General features: G+C 44.7%; 1 protein-coding gene across 2 annotated transcripts in view; it reads left to right on the top strand.

Annotated features, from left to right (window-relative positions):
• Positions 1 to 17,537: 17,537 nt before the first annotated feature.
• Arhgap28 (Rho GTPase activating protein 28) overlaps positions 17,538 to 20,935 on the top strand; it is a 166,941-nt gene continuing 163,543 nt past the window's right edge. The window contains exon 1 of one of the 2 annotated variants that reach the window (XM_039083430.2): positions 17,538 to 17,778. In XM_039083430.2, the coding sequence (XP_038939358.1) occupies positions 17,663 to 17,778 (116 nt within the window). In that variant the 5' untranslated portion in view covers positions 17,538 to 17,662. The remainder of the gene's footprint in view (positions 17,779 to 20,935) is intronic. The other variant, NM_001191815.1, reaches the window with a different exon arrangement.

Genomic DNA, 20,935 nt, shown 5'->3' with positions numbered 1-20,935 from the left:
TCTTCTTTCACTTTTGGGGACAGAAGTCTTTCTAGGCTGCTCATGCCTTCCCAGATTCTTGGATTCTAGCCATGCGCCCACTTCAGTCTCTCTGAGAAACCAGTGTGCCCTTTGCAGACTGCATACTGTGGCCCCTTGTACCATAGAATGGAGAAGTGCAGTTGGGCAAGTGCGATTCATTTTGGCAGAGGTAATTTTTAATGATATGTATGGATTTCAAACAATCCATCAGCTCGAGTGTGAATCTCATTATGTCACAAAAGTAATGGTTACTTTCAAACTCATTTTATCTTGGAGATCATTTGTTTTAACGATACATCCATAAAGCATCAGTCAAGGAATTGTAAAAGCAAAACTGGTCATTTTCCTGTAGGTGTTAGTGGTCGTTTCATGGCAACTGGTTTAGTCAGCCAACGCATAATGACATGTTAATTTTCAGAATCTGCTAGAGACCAGGAGGCATTTTTTGACCAAGACAGTAATTAGGAACATTATTTAGAAAGCAAACTATCTTTCAACAGAACAAACTTTCATGTTAATTCTACGATTCCCCAAACATTATGATGTATTATTTTCAAAACATAGAGATTAATAACTTGTCTGTTTACATAATTTTAATCTTCTTCATTTAATTTGTCAGAAAAGAGTCAGGTACAAAGTATGTTTGGATTCCCCCTCCCCCAGTTACTGCTTGCTCTGTTCCTCTCTTCAGCCCTGACTAGTGTTGAAAAATGAAGTTTATCGTACTAACACAGTTGTGACTCTACAGTCCTGTGACTACGATGAAGGATTTCGAAGTGATCCCTTTCCTAAGCTGTTTATTGTTTTTGAGTTTAGATCTCACCTCTGACTGCCACTCACAGGCCTATAATGGTGGGATGTGTTTGGTTTGGTATAGGGGGATGGGCTTGGTGTAGGGTGATGGGCTTGGTTGTAGGGGATGGGCTTGGTGTAGGGAACAGGCTTGGTGTAGGGGATGAGTTTGGGGGAGGGGGATGGGTTTGGGGATGGGTTTGGGGGAGGGGTGTGTTTGGTGAAGATGAGTCATGAACGGGAGATTGATGCTAAGACATCATTAACTGAAAGGTCATTTTGTGAGGCAGCTCAGTGCCTGGGTTTCTACTTAAGCAAACTGGAAACCAGCCCAAACTTCGTTTTTCATCTTAGTAGGACTTAATAGATGTTTCTCTGGGAAGGTTCCTGCCCAGAGGAATCACTACTCCTAATTTTAAAAGTTGCTAGAAGCTTGAGTTCTATCCCAGAAGCCACATGAAGGATGGACATAGTACAGTGTGCACATGTAACCTCTGGGCTTAGAGTGGTCCCAGCAGGATCCCTGGGCCTTGCTTCTTCACAACTTAGTCTACATGTTGACCTTTAGAATAGTGAGAGATGTCTATAAAAAGCAGGTAGGAAACAAGCGAGCTCTTACCTCACACAAGTGAAAGGTGAAGATTGACCTCTGACCTCCACACATGTACCATGGCAAGAATTGTCCCTCACAAACACACACATAAGCACACACTGAATACAAAAATACATACGCAAAATATGTATGTTTTACATTTCATTGCAATACAGTAGCTGTTAGTGTCATTTCCCTTCAAATACTACAAAGTTAAATGTTTTCAAAGGTTAAACTAATCAAAAAGCCACCACAAACAAGTTTTGGAAAAACATAATGATTCCAATGAAAACAAGAGATAGAAAGTGGCCCCAGTAGGACAGGGGCCCCACAGCAGCAGTCCTGAGAACATCCTACCTAGAAGCTGGCAATACTGGCAGAGAATTCTGATTGCTGCTTTACTTTTGTCTCTTCTCAGTGACAACCCTGCCTGAAGGCGGTGACTACCTGACACAGACAGAGGAGGCACCTGGACAGACACCTGCTGGGACAACCAGCCTGACCAGCTCACCCTCCTCCCCAAACTTCACCTTTGTCTCTGCCAGAAGTCCTTTCCAAAGGTCCCACCTAACAGCTGGATATTGCCCGACTCCTGAACCCCTCCCTTTGCACTCTGTTTACTTCCTTTCTCTGAAACTCCTATAATAAACTCCTCCTTTCTGAAACTTGCCCTCTGTGGAACACGAATTTCATTCCTCAAATTCTTGAGACTAGAATCTGAAATCCACTGACTCAGTGAAAGTTTTATGTGACTGTGTGAGATCAGTGATCGGCACCCTAATGTCTGAGCCAAGCCTGTGCAAGAGTCCCAAGAAGAACTCTGCTGCTCTCAAAGACACACTGGTATTCCCACAGCAATTGTCTACATTGGCACAAATAATGTAGTCTGCTTATTTCTGTCCCTAAAGACAAAACAAACAAATACATAAACAAAACCCACTTAATTGTAGATTGTTGCCTTCAGGTTCCTTGCCAGGGACAATAAACCAAGCTATTTTTTAAACCTGGGAAAGAACAATGAAACAGTCTGTAAAGACTGGAAACTGGGTATTTCTTCAACAAAAGACAAAGTTCTCTCTAAGAGAAAGAAAAACAAAACAAACAAACAAACAGAAAAATGGAAAAGATTCACCTCTGTCTCTTTCCCCATAAAAGATTTCTCAAAAAGAGGTGTGCCTACTAATGTTTAATAACTAACCCTCTGGAGAAAAATTGCATGTGTTACATATGCTTACTTTATATATAAAGTGTGCACTACAAAATTTAAAGATGGGTTCAGGGTGATGGTTGATTATACACTTACCATATAAGCATGAAAATTGAGTTTGGATCTCTGTACTCATGTAAATAGCCAGGAGTGGTAGGTAGTGTGTGCCTGAAGTCTAGGTCTAAGGAAGTAGGGATAGATAGAACCTCTGAAGCTCAGCCTAGTCAACTATTACTGCCAAATCAGTGATGACAATGTCTATTAAGAGACCCTCTCTCAAATGAACTATGTGGGCAGTTAACAGAGGATGACACTTTGTGTTGACCTCTGGCCTCCACATGTAAGTGAACACCCATGAGGCTGCACCTTCTGACACAGGAACATGTACACCACACATGCACACAAAACAAAATAAAAATACACTACACCCATCTTTGTAAACTCCACATCACAGCTGGTCACCCACAAGAAGCTCTTGGTTTCTACCAAGACTTTGACTCTTTGACAGATACGATACAGCAACAGTGGATGCTATGTGATTCCATCACAGATGTTGCTTCACATGTGTCTGTGAATAAGTTGCTGTTGATGGTGGAATAAAAGAGACATATGTAGGACATGGCTCTCTGTAGACCACACAAGTGTGGCATGTAGCTTTTGCTACACTGCTTTAAGCTCAGGGCAGACCTTGCTACCAGCCTCACCCAGGTTCCCTCAGATCCTCAGATGAAAGACAGACAGACACACACACACACACACACACACACACACACACACACACACACACACAAACACTAACTTATTTTTCAACCTGCTTATTTTTCAATTGGCTCAATTGCTGGGTACTTCTAATCTCCCACGATTGGTGTACCCTTCCCAATACTCTTAGCTCAGCACCCTAAATCTGCCCTCAATTTTACTTACTCAATTACCTTCTCCTTGTTCAGCAACCCCAAACTTCCTTCTATTTAGTTGCACTTCTAATCTCCTACCTGGGGAAGAAAATTGCCTAATGTCACTAAGCCTAAGATATCACGTGACTGGTCATCTTTTCTCAATCCAAAGCATGGCAAAATCTCCCCTTTTCCTTCCTGCTTCCCTTAGCCTCCTGTGGCAACCAGGAAGTCCTGCCTCTTTCCTTCTACCCAGCAATTGGCTCCTGGCATCTTTATTGTTCGATCAAGAACCAATTGGAGAACAGGACCTTAGCATCAGAACCACCCACTACAAACAAGTCACTCTACTGAGTCATAAATTTGATCTAAACAGTATAAGAATATTCCCAGGGGTTGGGGATTTAGCTCAGTGGTAGAGCGCTTGCCTAGGAAGCGCAAGGCCCTGGGTTCGGTCCCCAGCTCCGAAAAAAAAGAACCAAAAAAAAAAAAAAAAGAATATTCCCATATTTATCTGTTCTGTGTAACAGCTGCACACACACTTTCAGGTTAACTCTCTAGTTCATGATTTTTTGCAAGTGTAGATGGTCAATTCAATCAAGAACCTCAGTTACAGTGACTAGTCTGCCACTTGCTTTTATGTAAATTCCCTTATCAAGACTGATCTCAAGCTAACAGCATGATGTTCCTGAACACAGCTGGAAGCAGGAGTGGGAGATATGAGCAGTAACAGATTACCATATCGTATTTCTGTCCTATAAGAAAAGGTGCAAATATCCTTGACGGCATAAGAAATAGCAAATTAAAAATGACTAGAAAACATTTCTTTCTTTTCTGTATTAGTTATTTCTCTGTTGCTGTAATAAAACACCATGACCAAGGCAACTAATAAAATAAAGTATTTAATTGATTCCATGTGTCCAGAGCACTAGAGTCCCTAATGGCAGAGTGAAAGCATAGTTGTAGGAACAGCTGAGAGCTCACATCTCCAAACACTACAGAGACAATATGCCTTCTCAGTGAGAAATGATCTCATATACTTAGAAATGAAGGACAGGCTTTTTAATCATGCTAGCTCTTGGCTAACGCCCAAAGAAGATCTGGCCTCAAACAGTAGATTCTACTACAGAAGATTGCATACACCCTATGCTTTTACATTTCACACACTGTCATCCCTAAATCTCTTTCAGGTCCTAGCCCTAGATTAGACTACAAATAATTTAGACAGAGACAGGAGAGGACTCAACTGGTCACTTAAACAAATAGGAGATTCACAAGAATCATTTTTAAGTACAGCAGTACCATCCTTTTCTGCATAGCTGTTTGCTACTCAGAATCATTTTGTCCACAAGGCAGCATTATGTTTTTCTGATAAGAGCACAAGGGCCTCAACAGCAGACCAGAACTTAATGGTGGTTGTGACTAGCAATGCTCCACTTGACCTGTCCCCTTTGTTATGGAAATAGGACCTAATGAATGGTTGAGCATCCCAAATTTCCCTTTGCTCTAACAGGCTCCATTAGCATATTATTTCACTTTGGGACATTTTAGAAGCAGTGCTCCTTAAGATAAATTTCATTTCTGTAACTTAATGTCTCCTAAGCAAATGTATTAATAAATTCTTTATAACATTAGTTTAATTACTTTGAGTTCCTTCTACATCAAAACACACAGGAGGCAAAGAGCTTAGTGGAACTGACTTGAGGCTTTTGAAACCTCTAAGCGCACTCCCAGTGACACACTTTTTCTAACAAGGCCACACCTCCTAATCCTTCCCAAATAATTCCACAAACTTGAGACCAAGTATTCAAGCAGAATCCATGCTTATTTGGGCCACCATAATTACTTTTAATTTATTTAGTCACAAATTGATACCATTCACTTTTTAGAAACAGCTATGTTTAACACGTAGCTCACAGCATTCCTGAAAATGTAATGATTGGTTCTTAGGAACCAGTACAAACCAGTTCCTGCATATCACTGGCTGTAAATACAGGGAGTTTATTTGCTGACTCACAGAGGAAGATCACATCCCCAGGCCTGGATACGACAGACATGGAGTCCAAACCACAATGAGATTGTATGCTTGGAAAGGCAATAGCAGAAAACAACTTCCCAGGAACCAGTAAGTATAGCCTAGACAGCATAATCATCAAAAACTCTGCAAGAACTCCTAAGCTAGAATCTTGATTTTAATAGCCAGTTAGGATGCACCCAGAAAGTGATAGTTAACCTGAAATTTAATGGAAGCATCAAAAAGTCTATGTCCAGAACTTCTAACCCTGTACTCTGTAATAAGATCTCTGAGTGACTGAGAACCCGGAAAATTAGCTGGACTGTGTTTTATTCAGGTACTTCATTGTCACTGAGGAATTGATGACTATGCTTTATTCCATGTGACTGAATGACTTTCCCAGTTCCAACTCGCTCTGTGCTACTGTGACTCCAATCTCCTGTGTCCTGAGATGTCTGCTGGTAGCTCACAGTCTTGGAGACAAAGTGAGGCCTTTTAAAAAGCATTTATTTTCACCATCATCATTGATATTATTATTTAAAGATAGTCCCAGTTCTCCTTTACTGACAACACAACTGAGATATTTATGTTATACATTTCAGTCATCTAAGGATTGATGGATACCGGTTAGCTACAGTGTGGTCCTTGTTATTATTTTTTTAGTTGTAATATTTGTGTGAGGGGAGAAGAAACAGAGTAGGGAGAGAGGGGGAGGGAGGGTACACTGTGCATGCATGTACAGGTCTGCTTGCCTACAAAAGGGTATGTGAAAGCCAGAGGTTGACATTGGGTATCTTCCTAAATTTCTTTCCATCTCCCTTTTGAGATAGTCTCAGAGAACTTGGAGATTGTCATTTTAGCTGGGCAGGAGCCCTGGGGTCAACCTGTCTGTATGCCCTGTGTACCCTCAACACTGCAGTTACAAGTGTACAACAACAACAACCCAGATTATTACATGGACTGTGGGGATGTGAACTTAGCTACTCATGCTTAGGCAGCAAGCACTCTTTGAAGTGTCTCTCCTGCATAGGTGCTTTCTTGACCGTAAACTTCACAGATGTTTCTGAGTCCTGGCCTTTCTGTATCTGAAGAGTGGGATGTGCAAGTCTGTGGCTCTTTGAGCTGCTGCCTTAGGTATCCTCTCGGACTGTGTTCTGGACATGATATTTCTCTGTTAGTCTCTCACAAGCTCCCTCCACGGGGAAGCAACCCTTCTAGAGAGCATTTGCAACCCTTCTAGAGGGCATTTAAGCTAAACCCTCTATTTTCAGTCTTCAAACATTGGTGATAGATACTAATGGGAAGATTTCAGAATTTGGAGAGCATTCAAGTGTCTAACTATGGCCATCGAAAGGCTGCTTTTCTTGATTGTTCTTTCTGGAATGTTCTTCAAGTGCCAACTTCAGAAGTCAAAGGCTGAGCACAAGGAGAGTGACCATCTAAATTAGTGGTAAACCTTTGCTTTACCCGCATAAAATCCTGCCCAGCGATTGAGGTGCATGTATTGAGTTCTATCCGTTTGTTCATTCCACCAATTATATCTATCAGTCTGTCTACTCTACATGGAAAATTTAAGTAGGAAAATTTAATTTCTATAAAAAATAACAGTAGTCTGGGACTGTGGGTCAGTCAGTAGAATCTCATCTAGAATGCACAGAGGTCTGGGCTCTGCTTGTACTGCGTGTGCTGGTGCAGTCCAGGAATCCCAGCACTCAGGGTCAAAGCAAAAGGATCAGAACGTCAAGGTCATCCTAAGCTACACAAGAATTCAAGGACAGCTTGGGTAGCATGAGATTCTGACTCTCTCACCCCCTGCATATATATATATATATATATATATATATATATATATATCACAAACCATAAACAAATACACATACACATCAGCTAAATATTTTGGGGGGGTTAACCTGTCTTTATGCCCTACCCACTCTCAACCCTGCAGTTACATGTGTACATGAACAGCCTAGGATTCTACATGGATTGTGGGTGTCCAAAGTTAGCTACTCATCCTTAGACAGCAAGCCCTCCACCCTTTGAAGTGGCTCTCCCAACTAAGTTCTTTTTGTTCACAAACCCACAGCAATGCCTGCGTCCTGGTGCCCTTGTGTCTGAGGACCAGACTATGCAAGTCAGTAGCTCTCTCTATACTGCATTCCCTGGGTCATTGCTTGGGTTTCACGATGATAATCAGGCCAAAGTGGGACCTCTGTTAGATCCCCATCCCAAGATTATCTCTTCTTCTTTCCCTCTACTGGAAGCTCAAAGATGATACGTAGCCGTGTTGCAATCACAGAATCTGCTTGCTGTGCCTTGAGGGTGAGAAGACACAGCACTGAGATGCCGAGGTTTCCTCTAGCAAATGTTCACACTGTGTGAGAAAGCATGTGTCTTAGTTACTTTGCTGTCATTTTCTGTTGCTGTGATAAAACATACTGACAAAAGCAACATAAGGGAGAATGGGTTCCTTTTAGGTCAGGGTTCAAAGGTTGTATTCCTTCTTGTTAGTGAAGCCAAGAAGCAGAAGCTTGAGACAAGTGCTCACACTTTTATCCACGGTCAGGCAGAGAGCAGTGAATGGCTGTTCTCACTCACTTTCTCCTTTTTAAGTTGGTCGAGATTCCAACCTAGGGAATGGTGCTGCTCAGAGTGGGCAAGTCTTCTCACCTCAGTTAACCCAGTGAACATAACTCCACACAGGCCCACAGGCAAGCCCAGAGGCCCAACTCCTGGGTGATTCTAGACACCACCCAGTGGCTATACAACTGAAGTAAGGATAACCCCTTCCACAGCAGTCTCAAGCAGGCACTAGGGCCTCAGACAGAGGTGGGGTCTCATGGGTACCTAGGACCATTATTTTCATATTCACCACTTCTCAGAAAAAAAATGGCAGCCCAGAGAGGTTAACTCACCCAAAGACACAGACCCAGGAAGAAGTTGGGGTAGGATTTCACTCAGGTCATCTGACACTAGCATCCAGGAACTTATGCACTGTGCTTCTTAGTCATCCAGAATAATCCCTCAAACATGGTCAAGAACTAAATTAGGAATAAAGGATCCCACACTGCGTTTGACGATGTACACAGTATACAGCACTGGTTACAGTATTTGTAATTATGATCTCTATCCCATTTTCTGTATTCTAACTGGGTGGGAATAAGTTCATTTGTATTCACACCCTGCTTAGAAAGTCTGGATGCAAGGTGATCGTGTAAAATCGTGGCAGCTTGCTCCCTGAAAACTTGACAGGTTTTCACTCTTATGTAAACCAGGATGGACCTCGACTTGGATTTGATGATACTATCACTTATGGGAAAGCAATGGTCACTTGACATCTGGCAATTTTTTAAAAACATTCTCCGAAGTGACTGAAAAGAGGCCTAAGATGATGAGCTATTAGAGAGGGAATTATGAGACCTATCACAGCAACACTTGAGAGAACCTAGAGTCCCTTTGTTCTGTATTCATCTCAGCAGCTCATGGGAGAAAGGACGCATTTCCTAAATTAGAGAAAACCTGTTACCTGCAGATTGCAAATCTTGTCCAAAGAAAATAGGACTGTGGCGGTAATTCCACTGGTAGCAATTTCTAGCAGCCATTTAGATCCTGCCTCTCTTACAAGTTTTTCCTCATGCAGCTGTTTTTCCTTTCTTCCCTCCTCCCCTGTCTCTTTGCCTCTTTCAGTTCTCCAGGACCAAGAGACTTCATTCTTGCAACGGAAGCATTACTGAATGGTGTCCACTGTACAATGCTTGTGGCCTGTGTTAGATGATACAGATCGGGACCCTCCTTTTCTTATTTTAAACCTCCAGGACTACTTGATTTGCAAACACAGTCTGGAAATAGCACTCTCACTATTCAGGACTCCGGACAAAACCTCAAAGTTTTCTCTGCTCCGCACTTCGTCGACATTCTGCAGCACAGCTGCTCTCTTCCCAGATGGTCGAAACTATCACCCACCGCCCACGAAAGGGCCTCTGAGCCAGTGGTGCCAGGCTGAGTCTCACTGCCTGAGGCCTCACCAAATCCTATTCCAGTAAAGGCCAGATCTTCGGCATCCAACCCTGGTTTGTGGAAGCATCAGATGTCCCTCCTTGTCATGCGTGCGATCTTGGGTCTACCTTACTCGGACAGAAAACAAAACGGTCTGTAAGGACCACGTTTCTCAGCACCCAGCAACCACCAAGTGGAGGATAAGCATGTGTCCCAGGCATCGTGTTTAGAGGATGCAGTGTTCTTATTCCCTGTATCCTGAGAAGAAGGCAGGGGAAGTTTAAAATGCATGAATTTTGTAAGAAACAGCCTGCAAGACTGTATTCTGGCACTGCGCTCTTTTTACCCCAGGGCCGACCTTCACATCTCTGCTATCCCGCGGATACTTCTGAAATATTCTTTCCTGTTTTAATTAGCCAGATTTCTGTAGCTACAACCAAGGAACTCTCATAACGCGGCTTTCCTTTCTGTTGGCCAACCTGCATGCTGCACCGGGTCCCGAAGCCACTCCCCTGTGCAACTCCTATATCTGTATTACATCACCTTCTAGGTCAGGATATCCATCACACCAAGGGTTCCCGTTAACCAAGGAGGCATCCGACCTCTCACAACGAGCTAACCACAGAGAGAGGGACTGCCAAGTTCCCTTTCCCAGCTCCAACTCCAGATATCTGTGTGAATCTTTAGTCACACAGTCATGGAAGCCTTGCCCAACAGCTGCTCAATCCAGCCCACTAAGGTCTTTCTCTCAGGATGATTTGTTTCTCAGCTTCTGGATGCTGGCAATAGACTTTATTCTTTCCCAATATTCACTCTGCTCTGAAGGAGAATGATGCCTTAGGGTTTTACTGCTGTCAATGGATACCATGACCAAGGCAACTCACCCACAGTGATACACCCACTCCAACAAGGCCACACCCATTCCAGCAAGGCCACACCCCCTTCCAACAAGGCCACACCCACTCTGACAGGGTCATACCTTCTAATAGTGCCACTTCCTGGGCCGAGCAAATACAAAACATCACAGGTGGGAGCACAGGAGCACAGGAGTCAGAGGAGTAAAGATAACATAGTGCAAACTCCAGGGGTCAGTGGTCAGTGGGTCGATCAAAAGCCAAGTAGCTTCTAGTTTGCCCAGCTTAGGATTCTGGGTAATTTCCTGTCTGAATTCAAGATAAAGTTTAAAGCTCTTCCAAGGCTCAGTTCCACCCAGGGTCTGAAAAACGCCCGTTTTCTCAACCCACTCTCTAATACTCGCTACTTTCCACTTTGATTATCCAGCAAAGCTGCCATCTTGGATCCTTTCTATGACCCTTTTCCAGTCTACACGATAGTGGCTTTTTTTCTTTTTTCTTTTTTTTTTTTTTTTTATTAACTTGAGTATTTCTTATATACATTTCAAGTGTTATTCCCTTTCCCGGTTTCCGGGCAAACATCCCCCTCCCCCCTCCCCTTCCTTATGGGTGTTCCCCTCCCAACCCTCCCCCCATTGCCGCCCTCCCCCCATAGTCTAGTTCACTGGGGGTTCAGTCTTAGCAGGACCCAGGGCTTCCCCTTCCACTGGTGCTCTTGCTAGGATATTCATTGCTACCTATGGGGTCAGAGTCCAGGGTCAGTCCATGTATAGTCTTTAGGTAGTGGCTTAGTCCCTGGAAGCTCTGGTTGCTTGACATTGTTGTACTTTTGGGGTCTCAAGCCCCTTCAAGCTCTTCCAGTTCTTTCTCTGATTCCTTCAACGGGGGACCTATTCTCAGTTCAGTGGTTTGCTGCTGGCATTCGCCTCTGTATTTGCTGTATTCTGGCTGTGTCTCTCAGGAGCGATCTACATCCGGCTCCTGTCGGTCTGCACTTCTTTGTTTCATCCATCTTGTCTAATTGGGTGGCTGTATATGTATGGGTAGTGGCTTTTTTTCTAATGTCTCCAACTGCCGATATCTACTTAAAAACTGCAAAACTTTTCATCTTTGAGGATGATTTCTTTTCTTCTTTCCTTCCTATCTTCCTTCCTTTTAATTTTATTTATTTAATGTATGAGCGTTCTGCTGCATATACACCTGCAGGCCAGAAGAGTGAGCAGCCAGATCCCATTACAGACGGTTGTGAGCCACCATGTGGTTGCTGGGAATTGAACTTAGGACCTCTGGAAGAGCAGTCAGTGCTCTTGACCGCTGAGCCATCTCTCCAGCCCTTAGGATGATTTCTTAAAGTTTAATTTTATTTTTAATTTTGCCTTGATATAGATCTGTGCACCATGTGGCTGCAGTGTCTGCAGAGGCCAGAAGGGGGCGTCAGATCCCTGGAACTGGGATGACAGATGGTTGTGAGCCACCATGTGGGTGCTGGGGATCATATTGGGGTCCTACTGAAGGGAATATAGTATTCGTAACTGACAGGTAATTTCTCTAGAGGAAATGCTAAAAATTCCTCCCATTGGTGGTGGTGGTGGGGGTGGTGGTGGTGGTGGTGGTGGTGGCAGCAGTGTGTGTTTGTATGCATGTGTGAGGTACCAGGAACCTCTTGTCTCTGCCTCCACAGAATTTGGATTGAAGAGGTGTGCCAACACACCCAACTTTTTTACATGGATACCCAGGAATGCAAAAGCAGGTCTGTCTGCTACCGTGGCGCGTTCTCTATCTACTGCGCCATTCCCCCAGCCCCAGGAAATGTATTCTTCGATGAGTTTTCTCTCTAGCCATGTTTATGGCTGGCTCATATTCCCTCCCCGACCCGCCTGGGTGTATTAGCGGTGATTTATTTCCAATCAATAATGATTCAATTTATTTGCAGAAGTCCCTTATGTGACTCAGTTATGTCCGTCACATAAATAACTCATTGTGACCTGGCTGACTGGCTCTCATGGCGATATAATCTGCTTAACCCAATTACCAGATTGGTCATAGAGCCCAGAATGGTTAATGAAGAAAAATAGCTCCAATCTCTCTTCAGAAACAGATGCTGAGGAAGCAATAGAGAAAGTCAGAGTGCTCATAAAAATCACATCATTGTGAGAACATTCGGAGAAGAAAGTTGTATGATTTGAGTAGTGTTGATCAATGTTCAGATATATTTAAGAGGGAGATTCATTAGCTTAACGGAGGATGGAGAAGAATTAACACAGCCCCTTTCAGACACTTTAACAAATGCTTGTCTTGGGCTGGGGTCGGGGTCGGGGTGCATTAAACGGTCGAGCGTTTGTCGAGCATCTATGAAGCACTAGATTCGACCCCAGCAGCACATGAGTAAGCGTGCTGGTACATGCCTGTAATCCTGGTACTCAGGAGGTGGCGACCGGAGGATCGTAAGTTCAGGCTGGACTTGGCTACTTGAAAGTTTAACAAAGCCAGCCTAGGATACCAGATACCGTCTCAAGAACAAAAATAAACAACAACAAACTTACTTTATTGAAGTGTTTCTTCTCCATCTAAACATGGTTGTGGGCTCATCTGTCTCAGTCTTTCCAGAGGGCTGGAGGTCACTGTGAGGTGAAGTGAGCATCGTGGACAGGACTCTTTTGCTGTATTACAACCGGGCTTTTGTTTCCTAAAGATCAGGGCACCAGGTGACCATCCAAACAGCACTTCTGCCAGACAGGCAGTAAGGCCACGGGGGGCACTTTCCTTCTGTCCACATAAAGGCTTTACAAAAATGTCCTGTTTTCTTGTATTTCCTAATAGGACTGGACATGCTGGGTTACCGCCAAACTTTGAAATTATGAGAGCTGGGGCACCCTGGTGTCTGCTGAGGTCTTTCCAGTAAGTTTCTTCTCTCAGTTAGAGGTTGTGAAATGTCTCAGGAATCTCTAAATCTGGGTTGTTTACAACTGAGGACTGGACTCCAAGGATATTTCTGGAAGGGTTGAAAGGGAGACCCCAGTGGCTGGAGTAATAAAAAAAGGGAGAAGGGAGTGTGCGCATATTTGTCAAGTGTGTACAGTGCTGTCTTAGTTAGGGCTGTGAGGAAACACCATGACAGAAAAGGAAGCTGGAGAGGAAAGGGTTTATTTGGCTTACAAGGCCACAGCACTGTTCATCACTGAAGGAAGTCAGGACAGGAACTCACACAGGGCAGGATCCTGGAGGCAGGAGCTGATGCAGAGGCCATGGAGAAGTGTTGCTTCCTGGCTTGTTCTAATGGCTTGCTCAGCCTGCCTTCTTATAGAACTCAGGAACATCAGGGTGGGGATGGCCTGGCCCACCATGGGCTGGACTCTTCCCCATCAATCACTAACTAAGAAAATGCCTTACAGCTGGAGCTCATGGAAGCATTTCCTCTACTGAGGTTCCTTCCTGTCAGATGATTCTAGCTTGTGTCTAGTTGACACATGACCAGCTCAGTTATGTTTGGTAGTGTATAGATGCTTTAAAGGTAAGCTCTTTGCTTTTCTCCCAGTTCTGGGAGGATATTTGATCAGTTCTCACATTTCAAATTAGCGATTAGAGCAGTATCTTAATCAGTAAGGGGCAATCCCATTACCCAGACCCAGAGACTCTGCTCTCTGGCTTTCTTGACCGTTCTCCTGTTCATCGATTAAGTGGCATCTTGTCGCACCCAGGTTCCCCATATTCTGTAAGTCTCCGATGTTTTCCTATTGACAGAGCTACAATACATTATTAAAAAAATAAATAAATAAAAATAAAAACCCTGGTAACCCTCAACACATTCTAAGAGCAGATAATGAGAATAAATTATACACATGCCTATAAAGAATATTATGCGCCAAAAAATACGTGTAATTACCACTTAATTATTTTTATGCTAGTGGTATTTAACCTTTAGCATACTAAATGGGTTTATGAAAAGTTACACAAAGAAACATAAATTAAGTCCTACTTATCTGTTTACATCAAGTAAGGAGGCATGCACATCTCATGAAGCCTCTTACACGTAAGAGCCTGGACTCAGACTGCAGACAGCCTAGTATGAGTTTGATCCTTCTCACATCCTGGCCTGGTGTCCACAGTCCGGATGGAACTGGTGCTGTGAACCGTGAGGGGTACTCGGTTTCATCTGCTGAAGCATCGGTGGGCTGATGTATTGACATCTAGAACAGAACAGAATCCGGTGCGAGATAAGCTCCTTTCTCTCAAATGTACGGAAACCGGTCTCAAACCTACATACCCTAGCATGTTGCTCAGGGCCCCATATTTTGCTGGTGTTGGGCTGGTGTGGACACCCATGTCTCCTGATTCTAAGCCCAGAGCTTGACATTGGGAACTCAAACTGCCTTCCATTTACCCTGACTCCAACAAACAGAAAGTGCTCTTTCAGGGCGAATGCCCGTGGTCCACGGTCCAGAGAACTTCATCTTCCTGATGGTCCTCGGGTGGACTTGCTCTACCACCTGGCCAACTGTCACTGCCTCATGCGGTCATTCCTAACCTGAAGGTCTCTGTGTTTTCTTCTACCCTTGCCTCTGCCTCTTTGCTTTCAATCCCGGGGATCAATCAGCATCAAACTCAGAGGCATGAACATGTCAGGCAGGTATCCCACCATGGAGCTACAGCCAGGCCCCCAAATGCTTCTCATAGTTGTCTATGATGCTAAACCTGTTTAGACTGGAAATTATTCACTGACGAAACACCTGCATGGACAATTTTTTTTTGTCTTCAATGGAAAGCAGGATTATATCAGTGCGGCCACATTAGCAGTTCCACATAAGGGATTAAGCCCCAATCGCAGGGCAGACCTGTGTGTGCTCAGTGTCCAGAGTGAAGATGAGATGGATCACTCAGCTCAGGAGAGGAGGACAGCTTAGCAAGAGAGGGGCTGTCCCTAAAGCTGTGCCCATTGTGAAGGAAGAAGTATGGCGAGATTCAGTAACACTTAGCCATCGCCACCCCTAGATCTGCCTACCAAGTAGTAGTTACCAGACTCCAGAAAGAGTAGCATAGGGCTTCCACAGGAGTCACAGCTTCAGGGAGGAGAGTAATCCCCTCCCCATAGCAAATAAGCCTGAGGATTGGTGCCCAACCTTTCTTCCCATCCCTCTAGGTTTCCTGCTGGTTTCTCTTTTGGGTTACAGGTGACCTGCTCCGGCCTCTAGAGACCGTACATCACATCAGCTCAGCCAATCTGAAGGGCTAATAGAAGTAGCTTGAAAACCACATTCTGCCACACAGCATGTGCAGTCTAGCATCTTTCTGAAACCCCTAAGCTCAAGGATGCTGATGAGAGCTGTGCTTTGTTCTCGCACAGACATTTGGAAAATGGTTCTGCACAAGAGAACTTGTTTTTGCCGGCTGTTTAAGTGTGGTGAAGCAATATGAGTCACTTTTTAAGAATCCTTTGGCTAGCCTGAAAGGTAAGAACCACTACCCCGAAGAGTACTCTACCAATTCTCTTGTATTCCACCCATTTGTTCAATTCATTTGTTCATTCCACCAAGTCTTCTGTCCTAGTTAAGGTTACTATAGCTGGGATGAAATACCATGAGCAAAGGCAGATCAGGGTAGAAAAGGGTTTATTTCCCTCACAGTTCCATATAACAGTTCTTCATCGAAAGCAGTGAGGGCAGGAGCTGATGCAGAGGCCACAGAGGGGTGCTGCTTACTGGCTTGCTCACCATGGCTTCTTCAGTCTGCCTTCTTAAGAACCCAGGACCACCATCCCAGTGCCAGCACCACCCACCACGGGCTGGGCCCTCCCCCACCAATCATTCGGCCTGCCTGCAGCCTGATCTCACAGAGGCGTTTTCTTACTTGAGGCTCTCTTCCCTTCAGATGACCCGAGCTTGTGTCAAGTTGATATGTAAGTCTCCAGTACACCTTCCTTTCTGGAGTGTGTGCTACGAGAAACAAGAGGGGCTCTGGGGTATTAAAAAAAAAGGGCACCAGTCATTCCAGCATCTTGCAGCGGAGCAGAAAACACCGAGTTGCTGGAAAACAGTAATTTGATCTTGAGTTAGCCATGGGTTTTCCCCTCGAGATTTCTCCTTGGTGTTTCATTCTGAGAAGTTTCCTGGTTCTGGGCTTTGGGGGGAAAAACAGACCATGACTTAGTAGCAATCACTCAAGTGGATGCCAGAGCAAAGAAACACACAGGGCATGCATGGTCTGGGGAGTCTGCCCTCATCACAGAGCAGAATGAAATTGTTCCTGTAACAAAGCAAGAGCAATTTCTAGAAAGTGGCAGGGGGAGTGAGAGGTGGGGGAGGGAGCTTTGATGATCTCTAAGAGGTTTCACAGGGGACCCGGGGAGAGAATTTTGAAAGCAGTTCCAGCCAGAAACACAAGCAGGAGAAAGATTATATTGCACGTCCGGGTATGTTATATACATTTGTGGTGTGTGTGTGTGTGTGTGTGTGTTTATAACTTCTCCCCTAAAAAAGCCCCCCTGAAAAATACCATTCATTGAGCCCATGGCAATCAGGAGTAGTTTTCAGACAGTCTGGAAACGGTATCTGTCAGGGATCAGGACCGGGTGGAGGAAAGGGATGTTAGGAATGAGGTAAGAGTCTGGTTGTTGCAGTCTTGAGGGTATGGAAAGGAAGCTCAGTCTTGCACGTGCAGAGGGATGTCTTGGGCAGAAGGGAAATCAGATTCACCGACTAGCAAACGTCGGTGCCACCCAGTTCTTCAATTTCTGATTCGGATGTTTAAATGAGAGTGTCACATTTTCCTCTTTTCTTCCCCTGAGCACCCATTCCAGACCTAGCCTCTCTCCCTTTGCCTAAGGCATGGTTTCTGTCTCACTTCTGACTGCCAGGCAGGAAATGTTCCTAGCCATGGGATAAGCCTCCCGTTTGAAGGGGGCGAGGAGGAGGTTGAGAAGAGGAAAAGAGAAACAAAGGAAGAAAAACACAAACTTTACTAGAGCAGCTGGCTGGAGCCACAAGCGCCAGGCAGGTTTCCAGTTTCCTAAAAGCAGGGATCCGTGGGCGTGGCCCTCAGTGTATGCTAATCTGTCCACTGTACTCTGTGGGCGTGGCTCTTAGTTATGCTAATCTGTGTGCCTTGTTTTGTGGGCGTGGCCCTCAGTGTATGCTAATCTGCCGCTGTACTCTGTGGGCGTGGCCCTCGGGCGGGAGGGGCCGTCCTAGCCTCAGAGCCTTGGGGCGCCGGACGCTCGGGGCCGCTGACCCGTTCCCGGAGCTGGTCCTCGTTGGTCCGGGTCTTTGTTCTGGGTCGGCGCGGGGACATGCGCCGCTGAGGATGGAGGTGGAGGACTCGGGCGGCGTGGTGCTGACCGCCTACCACTCGCACGCGCGCTCGCAACCGCAGGGCGCGGAGCCACGCTGCGCGTCCCGGGCCGGCCATCCGCTCAGCAGGTACGGAGCGGCACCGCCGGCCGCGCGCGCGCGCGTCGGGCGGGGCGGGAAGGGGGCAGCGCTTAGGCAAGTTTTTGTGGAGTTGATAACTGAGACTGCTCTTTGTATGGTCCTGATTGGAGGTGAGAAATGGCCTGGGCGCAAGTCTGTGTGTGGCTGGCTGAGGCTAGCGGGGTACTTGTAGTCTTGAGGCAACTTTATGGAGAGTTAGACAAACATACCATTTCTGTGGCTCTCATCAGGTACTGGAGAAGTTTTAAAATATTACCCCAAACCAAACACAAACAGAATGGAAAGAAAAAAAAAGTTCTCGCAGATACTCGGATTAACTATTTGGAGCTAAAGTTTCTATCAAAAGGAAACCTCCCCTGACATAACAATTTCTCTTCTACTGTAAATACCCTCAATTGTGTAAATACAGTGATGTCATTATTTGTTGAGTGCTGGTGTCGACTGTATGCAGCCAACGCAATTCCTGTTTACTTCTTTGGGTGACCATGTGCATTTAGTAAACCGAATGTCAGTTGGAACCAAAGATGGATGGACAGAAATAATCCAAATGTGAGGTGGTTTGTTCTCTGGCATATTTAGGGGAAATTTATTTGCTATCCACTTTGACTATATGGTTTTATTTATTTATTTTGAAGCCTACACTAATGGCATCTTACGTCACTGTTATTTTCAATTACTTGTTTTTCCTCATACTCTTAACTTTATGTGATTATAATTACTGCTGTTTCCCAATTTAATTGATCTGTGACTATGTCACAGAATATGCTTTGGACGGTATCCATGATGAACCAATCACATTGGCTTAAGAACTACACTGGTCTTAGCTAACAAAGAAATTATTGTTTCTTCCAGAGAGAGCAGGTTGAGTCAAATCTCATTTTAAAACAGACAGTGAGAGATGGACCAGTTTCCTCCGGCAGCAGGAGTCATGCACATCATTTAAATGCCGCTTGAAGACACAGACTCTCCTTTGTGCTTTTGCGTGTAATTCTTTTAGAAGAAATTACCATCTTGAACCATTGTAGCTTACACTATGAGTGACTAAATAGATGGGGATTGGATGCAAACCAACACCGGTTTTCTAAATTCTTAAGTGGCTTGGGTGTAGCTGACTTCCTAGCAGCTGTTTGTGGACATCAGCCGGATAGCTGAAAGCAAATTGGAGAGAGACATTTTTTTTTATTAGCTTAGCATGTGGTCTTGTGGAATGGTAAGGCACGAGAGTAGGAGAACTGACTGTTACCGTAGCCAGCCCTTTATCATAAACCAGTTGGGTCTACGTTTGTAATGTTGCTGGCTGCCTTGCATTCCACAGGACCCTCTGTTTCTCCCTCCTCTGAGGCAAGGGCTGGGAGTATGCAGCCCTCCTTCCAGCCCTTCCCACAGCAAAATTATGAGAGGAAAGCTTAACTCCTTGGCCCTCAGTAGAAGCAGTGAAAAATAGAGGCTCCTATGTTTACTGGGAGCCAGAGGACACTACATCATCTATCATGTGTCTGATAAGAGAAATGATCAGGCCCAGTTATTAACCTTTGACTTACTAGCTACTGATCAATTCTCCCCTTCAAGCCAAGAAACAAGGCGGTATTGTTGTGCTTTGGGAGGAAGCACCCCTCCTTCACGACCATGCTTTCCTTAAACTTGCGTATGTATTTGGAGCCTACTTGTGGAGCAGTGAGCAGTCTGGCACTGGGAATGTGGCTCTGACTTCCCAAAGATTGTCATTCTTTAGCGCCTGCTAGCACAGATGGAAATCAAAGCTAAATGTCCCTCCTCCCTCCTCTTCTAGTACACCTAGTTTTGAGTTTGGGGGGGGGTCTTAATTTTTTCCCCTCCAAAACATATCCCCCACTATTATATCCAAATACCAAAGAAGCATCTGGTATATTGTAATAGCGAAATAAATATTTCCTGAGGAAATTAATGGATTCCTACTAAGATTTACAAAGAGGCCAAGATAAAATGGCAGGATTTTAAGAGCCAAACTCAGCCTGTCGCCACAGACCGTGTTAGTAACCCAGCAAGCATTGGAAACACAGGGATGAATGGGATGTTCTTCCTGCCACAAAAACGTGGGCAGGCCCACAGAATTGTCAGCAAAATGATGAGACAATAGAACCTCTGGAAGGAAAGAAGCAGCACAATTTCTAATATAAGAATGTTCAGGTATAACAGGATCTTAACTTCCAGTTAAGAATGGGGGTGGGGGGCATAGCAGCTGGGGACGACACTGCTGCCTGCCAACACTATTCGAAGCTGAGGAAGAGTCATGGTTGCTCATTGTGCCGACTCTGGGAGCCCCTGTTTGCCACACTCTTTCTGCTACATCTCTGCAGTGAAGTCAGCCGTCCACTGTCCACTAAAATCTCTTTGGGGCCAGCCATTTGTTTATTTAATGTTGTTATGAAAGCAGCAAAATATGCCTGTCAGGCCAGGCTTGGGGAGAGAGTGTCAGACCTTGAGTATGACCACCCTGTTTCAAGCGAGTGACTTGAACTGCTCAGAACATAGACCAACTTGAAAGAGATGGTGCAAATGCTCATTGATAGTGATGATGGTGTCCTGGTGTGAAGTAGACATTCTTGGTACTGGGTTCCCTATGAGAGAGAAGTGGGGGGGTGGGGGTGGGGGAGGAAGTAATCAGGGCCCAGACAACCTTGCCCAAACAAAAGGGATCCGTTAAAATATCCGAGTTTTCCAGCTCCCACCTCAGACTTTGGAAGAGTTCAGGAAATCACTTGTTCTTACCTTGTTGGATGGATGGATGGATGGATTACAACTACATATGGGATATCATAAGTAAGACTACCTCCAACCTCAGAAGTACATGCACTTTAATGGGACCTCTGGGTCCCTAAAAGACCCTGCAGTCAGGGATGGCTGGCAACACGTCTTCTCCAGATTTCAGTAGCAAACAATATCAATATTTGATGTAGATAAGCAGTTTGTGGTATTTAATATGTGGACCATCCTTTGTTTTGTTCTAAGAAGGTCAGTGTAAACAAGGTGCTGGTGAATACGACAAGTTCCTATTTCTTGGAATTTGTCTGGGGTGTTTGGGGCATTTGAAATAGCACTGTGTTTCCATTTGAACCCTTCTGTGTTTCCTTCAGGATTCTCGTTGTTTGTTGTTTTCTGTGATTGC

The sequence above is a fragment of the Rattus norvegicus genome, chromosome 9 (assembly GCF_036323735.1).
Source record: "Rattus norvegicus strain BN/NHsdMcwi chromosome 9, GRCr8, whole genome shotgun sequence".
NCBI lineage: Eukaryota > Metazoa > Chordata > Mammalia > Rodentia > Muridae > Rattus > Rattus norvegicus.
This window is presented reverse-complemented; position numbering and strand designations above follow the sequence as displayed.